Genomic DNA, 16,167 nt, shown 5'->3' with positions numbered 1-16,167 from the left:
CATCTGTTCAACAAATATGTTGTTTCTTCTTTTTAAGGAGGAAAATCTTTCACAATTTGATCACTGTTGGTTGCCAAATATGAATTACCTCCTCTTTTGTTTGTGCAAACTAATTCCTGTTGAGGTGTGGCTGTACTTAAAAAAGTAGTCTGCATGTGAACCACGTATGTGCATGTGAGCAAAAACATTGTTTAACTTCGTACTTTTTTGATACAATGTATTTCTTTTGTCATTCATTTTTAATGACCTTTGATATAAATAAAGGGGGTTTGTGAATAAGAAAAGAAAACTTTATATTATAAAACAGTGTTGGGCGATATTAACGTTCCACAATGTAAGAGATGGAACTGACCTCAAGTGGGTCGTGGGATTGAGTCGTTTGCTGCCTGTTTTATGTTTATTGGCCAGACTTTGAATTCTGCAGTTGTTTCTACAGTTACATTTTGTATGAAGCAAAGTCCTTGAACTAAAATAAAACGTTAGGAAAAAAAAATCTCGTCTGATTACGACTGTCATTTGTAAGCAACTTGTCTATCTGTTGTTCTTTCGTGAAATAATTTCAGAATTGCATTTTATAAACACATTATATGCTACATTACTTTGCAGACACTAAAGAAATATGACGCAATACACAAAACAGGAGATATTTCCAGTGTGAACGTACATGGGATGGGGCTTTCAAAAGACTTACAAATTAAGTTAGGTTCACAGGGTATGACGTGTACACATGTAATTACCAAAGCTGTAATATGAATACAAAAAAAATCATCAGTATAACAGGAATAATAAACGTAAGATATCAGGCCCCATTAACATGCCCTGATATAGGGTCGCTGTTTTACTTCTGTGTTTCTCTCATGATTATTATGCTTATACAGTGGAACTGGAACGTCTCTAAACTCGACCAACTCGGTCATCGACCGGTTCTGTTGAATTTTTTTCGTCTTATACCTCGACCGAAATCTTGGAACTTCACCGTTTCTACTAAAACTTGTACGGATCGAGACGCGTTTCTGATGGGCTGAAACAAAGGCAAACTGACCTACTGGCATGCTGACGCCAATGAATCGCTCTCAGAATCGCGGTACCTCTCGACGCGCGAAAACTGTTTTCGGTGTGAACTTTTGTGCTTTATTTGCAGTAAATTTAATGATACAGTAATTGCCCCCCTAAGAAAGTAATAGTGATAGCAGCAAACCAAAGAGGAAGAGTGAGAGTAACTAGAACTTAAACTTGTGCATGTGTCTGCTCTCGTTTCGGAGTAGAGGGTTGTCTTTTATTTCATGTTTTTTCACCTTAGTTTTACATTGATTGTCGATGATTTTTATCATTAGTTAGATAGGTAAATAAGTTTAAATAGGCAATCATTTGAGGGCCAGAAAATGCATTTACCTTATTTCTTATGGGGATATTCGACCTGGACCTCGACTAAATCGCAACTGGACTGGTCTTCTGGAACGAATTAAGTTCGTGTTCCAAGGTACCACCGTATATAATAACTTATTATTTATAGTAGCCTATTCTGTATTGTGCTATTTAAAATGGCCTAATTGGAAGTGAAGCCGCCGTGCTTCTTGCATTAGCCGTGGAGCGTGAGGTCTTGCGATGAGACAGCATTTATCTCCCTTCATCTGTCTGGAGGAAGCGCGTGGGCGGGGACCACGGCCAAAAGTCTGGCAGCACATAAAGGGTCACACAACAACGGGAAAGTCGGTTTACTTTATGCGATCTGCAAACAAAGGAATATCATATTATTATAAGCACTATAGAGACGTTCTTTCAACTGTCAAGAAAAGTTTCACCTTGAAAAAGAAATTTCCGTTGTTTTTCTTAATGATAAGACAGATATGCGTATCCGGACAGCGTGGGTGTTCTTGACCACGATGCTTGCTACAGTCAGCGCTTTTACTGATGCTGGTCAGGGCGATTCCGCTGAGATGGGGTCGGGGATGCCCGTCACAGGTAAGACGATTTCCAATTGAAACTGGTTCATACAGGTGATCGTCTACTGTAAGGCTGCTACTGGTTTTCAGTATTTAAATCATCAAGTGCACCATGAAAATGACTTTAATACACTAATATTAATATTGGTACAATAATAATGCCGCATGCGTGCTCAAGCAGATTCAGTTTTACTTTAATATAATATATTTTAAGCCCGACATGTACTGATATAAATATAGTAAACATTATTATGGCATGCCAAGCGGTTACAGCAAATTGCTTAATTTAATGTACTTTGAACAAATGTCTGTTGAACACTAATTAGGCCTAGTCTTCGCACAGGAGAGAATTAGCTAATTAACATTTTAAAATATTCTGTAAAATCCGTGTGCTGGCATAAAATGTACATAGTGCCTTTTAAACGCCTTTCCCCTGAAGAATCCTTTTAGCCTATTGAATTATGTCGGTCGTAATTTCGCAAATTTTCCTAAGTTAGGCTTCAAAATTATGAAGGTATCTGACTAAATTAATATGTATATCAAAATGTGTTTTTATGCTTAAGGCTTACTTTTAACTGCTATTCAATGTGACCACTTACCTCGTGATGCCGCTGTTATACAGGATTTGACTAACTAAAGGTATCTTGTTATGTATTCCTCTCATCCCCAGAGTAGATGACAAGTTGATGGATGGATGGAATACAGTTTTATGCTTAGTGTAAATAATTAATTATGTTTTGTTGAGCTTTCACGAGTACTGACTGAACTTGATTATTCGATTATCAAAAAGCATCGATTAATTACTCAATTACTCAGCCATATGGCAGCAGGTAGATGCCGCATGTAGCGGAGGAGGGTCCAAATATAGAGCGAAAGCATCAGTTATGTGGAAGCACTTTGGAAGCAACATTAAAAGTGAAGGAAAACACTTGTATGTTAAAATAATCGCTGCTAAAATGAAAGTTAGCCCATCTTACATGATATGGTACATAATAGCCATATAATATTGCCCAACCTATTACTGCTTTTGCCAGCGATCAGGGGCTTCACAGAGTGTGTCTTTGTTCCTAGAGCTTTTAAGTTTTCACGTGTGCTAGCAGCATCTATGTGTCATTATATCGCAAGAGCTCCATAATATTCAGTACATTCCAGCGATGATTGTTTTGGTTCATATGAGAGATTGCCATTGCTTACTGTGCACAAAATTAATACGTTTTTCAAAATTAAAATTAAGATTAGAGAAATACACCCAAATGCTTTTCTAGTTTTGTTGATTTTGTTCTTTTACAAAAAGAGTCTAACGGTCTGTTTAAGTGTAAATTAATGATATCTCAACTTGACGAGTTTAGGTTTTTCAGAATAAATGATTGTGTCATTGCTCCTGATTCTGGCTATAGAGGAGACATGATCCAAAAGAGTGAAATGATCCTCTGAGCTTGTTATGAAGTTTGCTTCCAAGTCGAATTGTCCTGTTGAAATAATATCCATTATTATTTCGCTTAAAACCCCACCCAAAAAGCACAGTAAATAATCTTTGAGTTAATTCAAATATGTGCAATAGCCAACCTGTTTCACCCTGTTGTACATTAATAATGTATTTCGCCTGCATGTTCATTTGGGAATTATTTTTGATGCAGTCAAAATGTACATCATGGAGATACAGTTACACAAAAACACTTTTCAAAGAAGAACAATATAAGCACTGCAAATCCAATTTTAATCATACTTAATGAACAATAAGTTAATAAGGCAAGTATAGCTGGGGGATTTGTGACCTCAGTGGTGTCTTACATATGTGTATCGTGACTCAGGCTCTCTCAAGTAATTTAGCAAATGAACTGTGATGATTCATCGCCTGATGTTATGTTGAGCTGCTGTATTCAGTAACAAAAATGGTATAGATAAGAGGGCTTTAGCCTAAATTGCTTTATATTCCTTTGAAGAACATCTCAAAGCCAAAGGTGCCATGACTTCACTCAACAAATTCATAGAATAGTAAGTTTTCAGAAGAGATGCTAGTTAAATACAAAAACGATACCTTTGCGAACATTATCATTATTAATCCTAACCTCTTATGTAATCTAACGCATTTCTGTCATCACCCTTTATACGTACTGCTGTTGTACCCTCTGGTGGGGTAGACAACTTGCATTGGTAACCAGATTTCAATATGTGCATGACAAATAGCTGAGATGTTGTGCACAGTAGGGTAAATAGTGCTTATTGTAAATTCCTTGGACTTTAGTCCATTGGGATTAAGGACATTTTAGGAAAACTTCCAACAGTCTTACATTAGTCTTTTAAAACTTTTCCATACAGATGTCCTCCATATGTTTCTACAGTTCCCAGGCTATCTATCCAACATCCAATGTACCATTTAAAGCTTTTTTGATAGTTATTTTTCAGCTATACAGATGGTCTACATATTGTCTGCTACCAATTAACTCTTGCTAGATGCACCTAGTGCTCACTTTAATCCAAATATCACCACTTGACACTCACTGAATTTAAAGGGAACCATGATGACGAAGACTGTTTGCCCGTCAGATTGAAAAGATACACGCACAGTCCGGCAAGCTGTTATGCTTCTCCACATGACTGCTGCATCGCGTGGCTGTCTCTCTGACCATCACACTTATTAAGAACATAAGAAACGCCAAGGAATTCGTTGCCGAGGAATTTAACTAATACAGTAGTCAGAGTTGTTAAAATCTTATCTAGCTCTAATTTAAAGGAACCCAGGGCGTTAGCTTGCGCTACACTAGCAGGAAGACTATTCCATACTCTAACTACACGCTTTGTAAAGAAGTGTTTTCTCAAATTCATTTTAAAATGTTCTACTGCTAATTTCCACTTACAGTATGGCCACGAGTTCTAGTATTTAAGCTAATACTGAAGTAGCCAGCATCCAGACCTATTAGAATCTTATATACCTGGATCATGTCCCCCCACCCTTAGTCTCCTGTGCTTGAAGCTAAACAGATTCAGCTCAGCTAACCTCTCCTCATAAGACATTCCTCTAAGACCAGGAATCATTCTCGTCGCCCTACGTTGCACCTTTCCCAAGGCAGCAATGTCCATATTATTGTGTGACCATCACACTTATTGTGTTTTATCAGTCTGTAAAAACAATTGCTTTATTGCCCAGGAGTTATCAATATTCTGTACCTAACATGGAACCTTGAATTAATGAAAAACTGGGATTAGGGATGTTTGATATCCCAGCACACTTAGCTCTTTGGGCCTGGTAAGTACAGTAAAGGTCTCTGCCAAACTGACAGGGGAAGCCATATACACTACAGAGTACTGCTTTATTGATATTATCATTTATTTTATCACCTGTAGTTGGTTGACCCCTGACTGCACAAAATTCTTGATCTAAATTATCCAGTGCACTGAAACAACACTGATAATTCTTACTTAATAAACAATGACTGTTTTGTAGTATAATCATAAAGATGCATTTTGGTACATCTCCTGTGACTATGATCCATAGTACTATTTAACGCTGGGTATGATTCCCTCTGTTACCCCCCCCCCCCCCCCCCCCCATTTTAACTGTGTGTTTTCTGTCCCATTTTTCTCTCCCTCGATTCTGATGACAGTGTCTTGGCTCTCGCTGAAGCTTTTCTCTCAGTTCACTTACAGAAGCACAGGAAGAGATGAAAATGTGATTACCAGCATATTTTGACTCCACTTGGCAGGCTTGTGTTTTCTGGGAAATCATCAAGCGATTAGGTTTTGTGATTCACCTGGTGGATGGCAGAGTACATTAACTGTAAATTATCCTACTGTGTGGGACAGAATACATAACAGACTATTGTTGTATGTGTATGCTGCATACACAGTAAAGTTGGATCGATACCAAAATTTTGACTGTGATATCAATACTAAATCATCCATCCATTTTCTTTACCTGCTTGTCCCATGCAAGGTTGTGGAACTTTAGAGCCTATCCCAGAAGCTAAGGGTAAGACAGGGAATAACCCTGGGTGGGCCACCAACCAATCACAGGGCACATATGTCCATCTACAGGCAAATTGACAACTCCGGTTCACCTTAGCATGTTTTTGGGCTGTAGTTAGAAACCAGAGTACCCACAGCAAAGCCTATGACAGCCCAGGAAGAACATGCATACATGTACATACGCAGAGCCATGGTGGAAACTTGTACCCCAATTCCAGAGGTGTGAGGCGAAAGTGCTAACCACCTCACCACCATACTGCCCTCAGCGCTAAACTGGTACCATAAAATTTCCCATTTAAATATTTTATTGAATTAACAGGGCTATTTATGAATTAAACCAACAGTAATTGCATATAATATAGTTTTAACATTATCACTGAAATATACACACCTGACGATCTTGAAACAATGTATGTAAATGAAGGTCAATGAGAGATCCGTTGGCCCACGCAGCAGGGTTTACGTACTGGGGTTGTTGCATCTGCTCGTTCACCATTTCCATTCTATTTAAAATCAAAAGAGCGTCATATCTCACTTCTCGGCCCCGTTCATCAACTAGAGGCAGGAAGTGAGCAACAGAGCTTTCCATTACCAATCTAGGTAGTGCGAATAGTGAAATGCTTTATTTTGAGAATAAATTACAATGTTAAAATAAGATTTTAACCTGGCCATTTAAATGTTTATATTGTAATGCTGGTGGAATTGGGGCTGAAGCCAATCCCAAGCAGAAGAGCACCAATCACACTGTATACATACAGACCCAATCACACTCTATTGGTCAGTTTGGAGGTACCAGTTGACACAGGGAGAACAACAGCAGAAGAAAACAAGATTCAAAACCCCAACCCTGAAAGTGTGAGGACACAAGGCTCCCCACCAGACCCCCCAACTTCCCATTTCTTATAGTGCAAAAATCAGATGTAGGTCATTTTCCCTTTACGTGTCTTAGTAGTACCACAGCCATGCACTGAATAAGTGGTCAGAAAATGTAAGGATTTGTAAGAGCGCTCGTTAATTCAAAGCCTCGGAAAAAATAAGTTTAAGTTGTCTGAGTTTGAGGTATTATGCAGCCTCTTAGTCCTGGCAGACTCTCCGACTTCTGAAACCTTGGTAATTAACATTCAGTTGAGCATTTCTTTGTGCCATAAATACTTCTGGATACTTTTGGTTGCCAGACTCTTAAGATTCATGGATAGGCTGCTGGTGTGCATCCATCTGTAGGGTAAAGTCTCCGGGTTTAAGCCTGCTTACCCTCCTCCTTATTCTCTTTAATGAAGATCCATTTGGATAAGGAGGGGCTCGAGGAGTGCCAGGCATAATGACAGATAATGCCATTGTCGGAATTTCTTTGGCAGGTGTAATTGCACTAGATGTCTCAAGAAAGGACGCCTATATAAATATGATGAATTGAAAACACGATAAAGGACTGGTTTAAAGACAAAAAGCGCATTAGGAGGTGTGTTGTTAGCTGGGCTGTGCTGTGATTGGCCTGTTGACTTTTTTGTGTCGCGGTGCTCCAGCTAATTTCTTAGCAAAACATCAGCATCATTTTATCCACAATTAACTGTTCCCAGTAGCTGGCCTTGTCCAGTACCTCGTATGACTTGAATCGTTGTGCCGCATGCCTGTACCTGTCTTTTCAACATGAAAGGGTTTCATTTTGATGTTCACCTGGCCCTTGTTGTTATAATCAGCAAATTACCGTCTTGAGTCAAAACATAATCTGGTTCACAGCAATCTTAATTGCCTTGTTATTTGGACCCTACATAAAGACTTTCTTAACCCAGATAATTAAAAGAGGGCCAGGATGCTCTTACCTTACCTTTGACCCAGAGCCATGGAAACATATTTGTTTAATCGATCGAAGCCCTGAATTGAGAATCTTATTTGGCCTCTTCAGCAATAATGGTTTTTTATCAGCTGGGTGAGACTGTGCCAATTGCATTTCTACTATCATTCTTACGCACAGAGAAATAAAGAGGAAAAGATGTGCAGTTGGAGTTTATTTTGTGGACAGGAGGCTCAATTGTAAGCTTTTCTGATAAAGTCCGAGAGGCTATTATCTCAAAGTATCCTAGAAAAGTTACATGCATTTTCCATTAACTTTAGCTGATATTTGGTTTTCAATGTGGATGCATTTGCATACAGTCTATATTATAGTGTGGTAAATAAACTTACACATTCATCATGCTAGTTTCTATAGCAGCTTGCTGCAGAGAGACATCCCCCCAGTTAGCATTCTAGTCATACGGCTATTGCATGGGCAGTTCAGATTATAACTAGTCAGTAGATCTGTGCGACAGGCAAACTTGACTGGTGCCACTCCGTCACTGTCATTCTGCGTGAGCTTGTGTCAGGAGTCAGAGCTAAATTTATCACTGCAAGATGAAGAGCAGCCTAACTATGGTGTAGAGCTCAGACTGTGTGATACCTTGTACTTAAGGATATTGAGTCAGAGCAGCCCCAGTGTTATGGGGACAGTAGGGTTAGGATCTGAAGGTTGCTAGTTCAAATCTCATAGCTGGGAGAGTAATTCTAGCACTGGGCCCTTGATCAATGCCCTTGACCCCAATCACTCCATGGACACAGTCTGACTCTGCTCTCTGATTCTCACTTGTACATTGCTTTAGAGTTTAATAGAGAAACTGAATTGGGTGCCCACTTTGAAATAGGTGCTCCACCACTCAGAGGAGCAATAAGATTCGGCCTATCTGTTTCTCTGTATATTTGAATAAACATGCACAGGAAAATGGGATTAAGTTTCTAGGCTGTATGTTTTTTCCCCACGTCATGCAGGTTTCCTCTGGGTATCCAGGTCTGTTTCTAAATCCATGCAGTCAGACTAATTAGCATCTCTGAATTGCCCAATGGAGTACGGTTGTGTGTCTGAATGGGTGCCCTGTGATAGAACAGCGTCCCATTTAAGTTGTACCCCTACCTTGTGTCCTATGCTGCCTGGGATAGCCTATAGGTTGGAAGATGGATGGATGGCTGGATTTATTATTGAAGCTGAATCTCATATTAAGTTGCTGAGTGTTTTCTCTCTCTCTCTTGCATCTTTAAAACCCATTAATAGCTGATATAGTTCTATGCGGAACAGATCGTTGCATCTCCGCGGGCGGGTTCATCAGAAACTGCCGTAACTGTATAGCAGATGGACCTGCCCTCATCTGCATCACTGTGCGCTGACCTCATTCCACAGAAATACTGGTGTTCTTTCATTTTGTAGGCTTTTTTTTGTGCCATAAACCAGTCACCTGCAGCATGCCCGCAGCAGCTGTGAAACATATGCAGGCTGACTCGCCTCGTGTTTTTCACTAATCCAGGATACAGCATATGTTCCTTGCCTCTTATAGCAGAGATGAAGAAGACCAAGGAGGCCAATCTGACAGCAGCCCAAGTATAATATATTAAAACCTACATGCGTCACAGAACAGTGCTATCCATGTGATGTCAAGATGTCTGTGTATTTCTGAACATTTTAACATTGAATTTGTTAGGCAGCAAAAAGTTTGGTAAAAAGTTTTTAGTTTCAAGGTGATTTAAGCCAAATAAGGGGTAATATGAATACTCTAGTAATCTGGGAAGCCGTGCTTAATTTGAATCTAATAGAAACAGCTAACATTTGCCTTCATGGTCGGCGAGTTGTAGTCAGCACTCAAATACCATAGGCTCATCATGCTATAATATAGATGAAATTCATGAAGATGACAGGGAAAATTGCTGATCTGGAAATGATTCTAAAACTGTTTCTGAGACTCTGGGGCTCCACTAACCACAGGCAGACACTTATTTTTCAAATGGAGAAAGTCAGCAAATGAGCTGAGTCTTTTCTGGAGTGGTGGCTAGCCAGAATTTCGCCATTAGCAAGGTGTAATATCCACCAGAAAGCCAGAAAATACTGAAAAACAGTCCTATCCACAAAGGGCCAGTGCGTATGTAGGTTTCTATATGAGGACTATACATTATACTATCTATTTTCAGCCGAATCAGTCCTCTAATCGCGGAGTAGCAGCAAACATACGCCACTGCCCTTTCTGCATAAGAATAGCCAACCCTGCTCTCTAACCACTTACAGAGATCCAGAGGCCTTCGCGGTCACTGCTGGGTTAATTCCTTACATCCATCCATTTTCCAAACTATTTATCCTTCTGGGTCATGGAGAGTCCGGAGCCTATCCCGGAAGCTATGGGCATAAGGCAGGGAACAACCCAGAACGGGGGGCCAGGCCATCGCAGGGCACACTCACACACCATTCACTCACACATGCACAATTTAGTAACTCCAATTAGCCTCAGCATGTCTTTGGGGGGAAACCGGAATACCTGAAGGAAACCCCACGACGACAAGGGGAGAACATGCAAACTCCACACACGTAACCCAGGCGGATACTCGAACCCAGGTCCCAGAGATATAAGGCATCAGTGCTAACTACTGTGCCACCATGCCACCACAGGGTTAATTTTTTTAGCTTTATCATTAGTAAGATGCTGGGAGAAGTCAGCATAACAAGGCAGAAATCGCGGATTGTTAAAACGAAAATGAACATACAAGGGCTGTCACTTTTTTCAAGAATCAAGTTAGAAGAAATTTCAAATGTAATGCAATTTGTTCAAATATATTTCAGACCTGTGGCGCGTCTGGCAGTTTCCGCTCCAACTGCTGGCATAATGTTCACATGATGCACACTGCCCCCCATAGTTTAATACTAAAGCACACTTTACTGGTCATGTCTGTATTATTTAGGCTTCTCCTTGCTGTCATGTTGCAGCAAATAGCAAGTGGGCAAGTGTAGGGGGATCGCAAAAGTATTGCAAGAGAACTTAATTCTATTAAATAAATATTTTCCCACCCTGACCTCTTAAGGGTTCCGTAGACGGCAAACAACAAAATTACAACAAAGGGTCTAATGCACTTATTGGTTACAGTGACACTTTAAAATTCAAATGGGTTAATCATGGACCTCATTTGGTCCAATTCCAGCGTATTTTATCCCCAGTGCCAGTCATCTTTCAAAAAAATAAAAAAGTCAAGTCCCATGTAAACTGGACACCCTAAGGGGTTAATTACAGTTAGAATATGAATTTTTCACATCATGTCTTAAAGAATGTTCAGTTAAAAAGTGACATCCCTGGAACATACTGTGGTTAGGGTTAAGGTTTAACCTTATTTTCGGGAAACCTTAATGTTGGGAAAGCTCAGACGGATTTCCTAGGTACATATACAGGTACATATACAAAAACCTATATATGTAGAAGCTTAGACGAATGGTCAAGCATGGTGGTGTCTGGGCTGTGTAAGCTTTGCTGCTTTAGGGATTGGAAGGTTTGTTAAAGATGAAACTATGGATTCTCTGTAGCAGATAAAGTAAATGAGAACATAAGTCTATCTGTCCATGACGTAAAGGTGGCCTGCTAGGTATTTGACAAGAGACTATTGTCAAACCCAGAGAATCTTCATCAGAATGAATGAAGAACAAATACTATTTAGGACCCGGTATGGTCAAAACCCGAATATAAACCATATTGAGCTGTTGTTTTGGTAGTGAATGTAATCATGTTTAGGGAGTCACACAGCGGCAAATACTTCTGTGGTTGTGTGAAGAAGCTGAAGATCCTACGGCCTTTAATGTCTGAACATAAATCCTGGGAGAGCTATTTAAGTGCTAAGTTACAGTAATTTACCTGAATTGACAGTTGGCCATTGAAGACATTTATTTAATGTCCACTCTGTTATAGTGATTAATTTCCCAGTAGTTTATTAAGATGTACTCTGTCATGAAGTCATTACTGGTGCCAATTATGGTGATTGCACAGTGATTTTAGACAGAGAAAAACGGACATGCGTGACTGTAAAATAACTATTTGGCATTTACTCTGAAATGTGTAGTACCATCCATCTACTGTCCATACCCACTTACGCAGTATAAGTCACAGTGAACCTGTCGCCTATCCCACACAGCAATTGCACGTAGTTTGGGAGCCATTTTAGTTAAAATAAGAGAAGGCAGAAGAACAATGACCTTATAATTTATTTTTCCTTAATAAATTAATAAGGACTATCATGTAGAGATCAGATGCCAAGGATGTTTTCTGACAAGAAGTTCTCTAGCCCGCTTGGAGGTCATATTTATTTGATGGTTGTGCCTGGGACTCTTTGAAGGACCTGTCCCTCCGAACGCATGTGGAGGCTGCTGTTAAACAAGTTCTGACTCATGTGTTCTCAATTTTGTGCCATTGCAGTGCAGTTAGCACTCCGCACTGCAGTAACAGAACCAAGTCAGTGATACGAATGTTCTGCCAGGCACTGGACTGAAATACGCAACCTTTTCGGACCCGGCCATCAGACCCCATACCCGCTGAGCTGGCCAGCATTACTGGCAGATAATGTTGATTTTATGAAGGACCAGCCAAGTGTCGCTGCGGAATCTGAAGTCGCAGGTTGTGCGAGTTACGTTCACAGGGAGGCAGCAAAGGTGGTTCCTTCCTGGAAGTGTCTTCCTGCGACGCCAAAGACCTCCTTATCCGATGCCCCCCTGCTTTCTTTCTCTCCCAGAAGAGATAGACCTGCTGGAGATACTCTCCCGGCATGCGCTGAACAGCACCAATGTGACTGTGTGGACGAGGCCGCAGGAGTGCATGGACCTGCAGATTGGACAATACGCTGCTCTTACTCTGCCAACTCACCAGGCTTTTGGACCCAGGTATTTCAGTGCATGCAGGAAGAGTCAGGGGCAGGTTTGTTGTTTCCTGGGACCCCAGTCACCTGTCACTTCAGGGGCCCCTACACCTCCTCCAGATGTTTAAAAAACAAAATGAAGAGCTTGTTAGCAGAGTCAGAAGACCACAGCCAGGTAGCTGATAAGCAGAACATGCTGCTTCGGCATCTCCTAAATAAGGAACACGAGCTGTTAATATTCAGTGTAGTGACTGTTTGTGGCCAACAGGGGGCATCCAAACCTCAGGGATCTCACGCATATGCGTGGCTTGAGTGGCGGTAAACACCACTGCTGGGAGGATCCACTGTGTAACTTATTTTGTTGTTTAGTCCTGTTTGCACGCAGTCAGTGAGACTCGAAGACCCCTCTGTGAGCCACGTGTCTCCGCAGGTTTGCCGATGAGTTCAGTCTGCTGATGCAGCTGCGCAGCTCCCAGCCGGAAGAGCGAGCCCTACTGTCCGTGCAGAGTCCCCACAGTCACGTCCTGCTGCAGATCCGCCTCAGCGGCCATAGCTTCACTTTCATCAGCACCCAGCAGCGGCTCTACGAGTAAGTCTGGGAGGGAACCTCCCTCGGGCTTAGGGCGCCTGCCCTGCATGTCATACTCATTTGTATGATATAGGGAGCAGCCAGAAATGTTGGCCTCTGTGAAAGCATATCATGCTCGAAATATTTTAGGGCCCCTGTCAGTCTGGAGCCCTTGGAACCATCCTAAATCCCCCCCCTCCCCTTTTACTGCACTCCTGTGTCCACTTTAAACATCATTGATTGAAAGGAAATTTCTGTTCAACAAAGTATATGAAATGTATGTACAATTGCTTTAATATTTGGTAACACACTATATCATTCTAATGATTGAACCCTGCTTTTTTAACTTACAATTTTCTTGTTTTATTTCCTTTATTTTCTGCTGTTGAAGAGAATTTAGAAAGTTCCTGTTTCATCTCTTGTTTGTGCAGTAATTAAATACCGGTTTTGTTTCAATAAAGCATATTTCTATATGTGTTATAATGTGACTGTCTGCAGGGACTCCATTACTTTTTCTGAATGTACTGTTTGATGGCAGTGGTCCACCAGGCTCCATGATACCTTCTCCATGTTTGACGTACCGTAAGGTTCCCGGTCCGTGTGCTGTCAGATGGCCGATGGCACCGTGTGTCGGTGGCCGTGTCTGCAGGAAGCCTCGCCCTGTACGTGGACTGTGTTTTGGTGGAAGACGTAAAGTGGGGCTACCCAGGCATGGACATCAGCACAGACAGTTTGCTGGTGGTGGGCGGCATCATTGAGGACTCTGAGATACCGTATGAGGTAGTGGCCTGTTCACTTAATGTTCGCACACTGTGCAGACAGGACGTCCAATCAGCCCCTGTCCAAATGCTGGCAGCCAATCAGCTCTCTCTATATTAATTGCTTTTCCCGCTCTTGACTCCTTATTGCTAAATCCATACCACTTTCACTCACTCTATGTGATAGCAACGCATTAAGAATATCAGGCAGTGTCTTACAGTGAAGTTTAATCTGACAGCGAGGAAAAAAATGGGTGAAAACACAGTACATAGGCAGATGATTAATGGGAGACCCTGGGCTTGTGTACCAGCATTGGCCTTTTGGTTATTGACAGAGATTGAAGCAGAGGTGGGTCATTTGAGCAGTCGGCCACTTGATGGCAGCAGAGAGATGAGAATGTGGTATGCCTGTGCCACATCTGAGGAGAGATGTGCTGTGTCTGCATTGTCGTGCTGTCATAATGCCTCAATGCTTACATCTCTCAAAGCTGAAATTCATCAGCAGTGTACATTTTTGTAATTTCTCATCCTTATGAATGAACACGAAGAAGAGCCAATGTAGTGTAGCGAGCCCTTGAATTGGATGCAAAACCTTATAAGTTACAGGATCATGGAAACGTCTGGTTGCCCTCTACTGCTGCCTTCCTAGGTACACACTGCTCTGCTTTAGCTCACGATAATCTGGCCAGTCCTGGTAATCGTAGAAAAGCCAAAGTGTTGCTGTACCACTGTTTGTCCTGCCATCAGAAGCAGCACAGACCCCCACATTGAGACTCAAATCTGAAAATCTGGTCAGCGTAAATCAGGACTTTGCCGTCTTGTTCATCTGACTCCCCCTGCCGGCCCCTGGAGGGGGGGCTCCCCCATTGAGTCTGGTTCTTCGCAAGGTTTCTTCCTTCTGGGGAGTTTTTCCTTGCCACTGTTGCCTCTGGCTTGCTTTCTGGGGGCTTTGAGCAGGAATAATGTAAAGCACTTTGAGACAATTTAGTGTTGTGAAAACACACTATACAAATAAAACTAAATTGAAACTGAATTGAATCTAACACGTTTTGGATACGGAAAACCTTTTAGTCGCCATTAAGCTTTGCCCTGTCTTCTTTTATTTCCTATTCAGGGAGACCTAAGGCAGATGACCTTTTTAATGGGTGACCCCAACGCAGCAAGGGACCACTGTACCCTCCACCTGCCAGTGTGTGAGCACCTAGGTAGACCTACTCCAACGGCCAAGACACTCCACCACCTGGAGGTATAGAGTTCTGAACATGCCTCCGTAAGCGCAGATCCAGATTAGAGTATGTCACCCAAATGTTTTGGTTCTGCACTCCATTCTGTATGAATGTAACGTGTACAGTTTTTACTGCTTTCAGGGCATAGCATAGATATCCTTTATACCTAAAGACAGAGATAAGGGAGACTGAATACACTCCCTAATGATCTCAATGGGGTGTTATTACCACTGCTACCAGGCTGAATAAAACAGTAATCGCTTTACATGAACTCTGTGTTTTTATTGATTTAAGGGCAGTCTATGTAAGAGCGGTCCAATCATGTGGTGTGTTTGTGTGTGTGTGGGGGAGGTTGGCTCTGGGGCCCTTCAGTCTGTCTCCTCACTCACATTTAACACCAATGTTGGTTGCTGGACCATTATGTGACTCCCCACCTCCCATGGTGAAATATTTTTTTCAAGCAGAACCTCCGATGTTCCCGGACCCACGGGGAGCTGGGAGGGAGCAAAAATGTGGACCGTCTCTGGGTCTCCAAGGACCGGATTGAGTGGCACTGCCTTAGAATGTCCTCAAAAACCTAGAGTACTCGATAAAGCTTTCAGAATGTGCTCTGGGCATCCTGCTTTGTTAACAGTGAGCGTGGCTGTGATGACATCTGCAGGAAGGAGTAGGTGTCAGGGCTACGAGTGTCTGATGATTATATATGAATCAAAATGGGAGAAACAGAGCAGCATGATACAGGCTGATGATGCAAAGATGCAGGGGTCACGTAACACTTCATTTCGAAAAGACATTCTGGCTAAAAAGTGCTGTTCACTTTCATTTTGATATTGGCTGCCCTGTGCCTGGTGACCTGTGATCCCTGAGGTAGATTCCAGCCTTACCAGTGACCTATAGTGCTTAACTGTGTTACACCATGAGACTGGAAGAAGAACAGGATAGAAAAACAGGTATTACAATAAAGAGCAGACAATGTTTAAGCTGACATTTAGCATTTCTTGCATTTGAAAATGATCTGTTTGTTAAAA

At 41.6% G+C, this 16,167-nt stretch overlaps 1 protein-coding gene across 2 annotated transcripts; it reads left to right on the top strand.

The window, feature by feature from the left end:
- The first annotated feature begins 1,301 nt into the window (after positions 1 to 1,301).
- On the top strand, positions 1,302 to 15,364 carry LOC125724053 (collagen alpha-1(V) chain-like). 2 transcript variants are annotated; one of them, XM_049001001.1, is made up of 6 exons: positions 1,302 to 1,480; positions 1,842 to 1,962; positions 12,465 to 12,612; positions 13,018 to 13,176; positions 13,743 to 13,935; positions 15,028 to 15,364. In XM_049001001.1, the coding sequence occupies exons 2-6, from the start codon at positions 1,848 to 1,850 to the stop codon at positions 15,163 to 15,165; spliced, it is 753 nt and encodes a 250-aa protein (XP_048856958.1). In that variant the 5' UTR covers positions 1,302 to 1,480; positions 1,842 to 1,847; the 3' UTR covers positions 15,166 to 15,364. The 2 variants fall into 2 exon arrangements, with proteins under 2 accessions (XP_048856958.1, XP_048856948.1); XM_049000991.1 differs by lacking the exon at positions 1,302 to 1,480 and having other exon boundaries at positions 1,695 to 1,962.
- The last annotated feature ends 803 nt before the right edge of the window (positions 15,365 to 16,167 follow it).

The sequence above is a fragment of the Brienomyrus brachyistius genome, chromosome 2 (genome assembly GCF_023856365.1).
Source record: "Brienomyrus brachyistius isolate T26 chromosome 2, BBRACH_0.4, whole genome shotgun sequence".
Taxonomy (NCBI): domain Eukaryota; kingdom Metazoa; phylum Chordata; class Actinopteri; order Osteoglossiformes; family Mormyridae; genus Brienomyrus; species Brienomyrus brachyistius.
Note: the sequence above shows the minus strand (reverse complement) of the source record. Positions and strands in the feature narration are given on the sequence as shown.